The sequence below is a fragment of the Myotis brandtii genome, unplaced genomic scaffold, assembly GCF_000412655.1.
Source record: "Myotis brandtii unplaced genomic scaffold, ASM41265v1 scaffold728, whole genome shotgun sequence".
NCBI classification, from domain to species: domain Eukaryota; kingdom Metazoa; phylum Chordata; class Mammalia; order Chiroptera; family Vespertilionidae; genus Myotis; species Myotis brandtii.
Window position 1 is genome coordinate 6,621 of NW_005370875.1, and position 1,235 is coordinate 7,855.

The 1,235-nt window shown below is 58.1% G+C and overlaps 1 protein-coding gene across 1 annotated transcript in view; it reads right to left on the bottom strand.

The window, feature by feature from the left end:
• Nucleotides 1–929, bottom strand: part of ALOX15 (arachidonate 15-lipoxygenase) — a 4,090-nt gene extending 3,161 nt beyond the window's left edge. Inside the window, exon 1 of the mRNA XM_005882583.2 lies at nucleotides 688–929. Coding sequence (XP_005882645.1) covers nucleotides 688–822 — 135 coding nt within the window. The 5' untranslated portion in view covers nucleotides 823–929. The remainder of the gene's footprint in view (nucleotides 1–687) is intronic.
• Nucleotides 930–1,235: the final 306 nt, after the last annotated feature.

The window sequence follows — 1,235 nt, forward strand, 5'->3', positions numbered from 1 at the left end:
GGGGGTGGGAAAGCGGAGGATCTCGCCTGGGCAGGTTCCTTTGAGGCGTCCGCGGGACAGACATCCGGATCTGGGGGTCCTGGAAAGAGCTGGGTGGGCGACGGCGATGGGAAATGGGGAAGAAAAAGTAACAGGAGCCCGGGGCGAACCAGGTAGATGTGATGAGAGAGGGGAAGGGACCAGGAAATTCAGCTCTTCGTGTCTCTCCTTCCCCCACCCTCACCCCCCATGCCCCGCCTCGGTGGAAGAGGTTTGAAATAGGGTTTCAGACTGGAGAAAACTTCCCGGGCCAGGTATCTCAGTGGTTAGAGAGTGTCCTGATACCCCAAGGTTCCAGGCTCATCCCCGGTCAGGACACATACAAGACTCGATCACGAATAAGTAAGTGGAACAAAATCAATCTCTCTCTCTTTGTCTCTTCCTCTCCCTCTCTCTTCCTCTCTCTCTCTTGATCTCTCTCTCCCCTCTCGAAATAAAATCAAGGAAACCAGAAACACGCAGTCCCTTCATGATCTCTGCAAAAAGAGAGAGAGAGAGCTCTCTGCAGGAGGGCGGGCAGGAGCATCCTCCCCATCCCAGATGGCCGGGACATTTATTGAGCGCCTGCTGTGCGCCACGCTCTGCCCAGCGCCTCTCTTCCCAGGAATGTGACGGCCTCCGGGCTGGGGACCAGCTCCCGCAGCTCACCTTGCCCAGCATTGGCCGCAGGCGCTTCCCGAGCTCGGCTTCCCCGTGCTGGCCCACCAGCCACAGCTGCACCTGGTTGCTGGAGCCCGCGAAGAGCGAGGACCCCGTGGACACGCGGATGCGGTAGACACCCATCTTCCACAAAGACGTTTCCTGCCTTCTGAGGGGGAAGAGGAGTGGAGGTGCCTAATAAAAGGGCTCAAGACCCCGCCCCCCTAAAGCCTCGTTTTGAAATTGCGGGCGTGCAGGGTGTGGATGGATGGCAGGCCTCCAACCAACCCGGCCTGGCCACAAGCTCTGGGCAGCCCAGAACTCGGCCCCAGCTCAGGAATTCCGGGTCTAGGCGGTTTCTGGTGCAGACCCCCCTTATCTTGGGAGGAGGATGGAATGAGGAAGCAGAGAGGATTTGGGCCGAAAACATGCAGGAAGAAAAAATTGACGCCTCGCCCAGCAGCAGGCTGGAGTGTGGCTGGGAAGTCCTCTCCATCTAAACACATAGACACACACACACACACACACACACACACACACACACACACACACACACA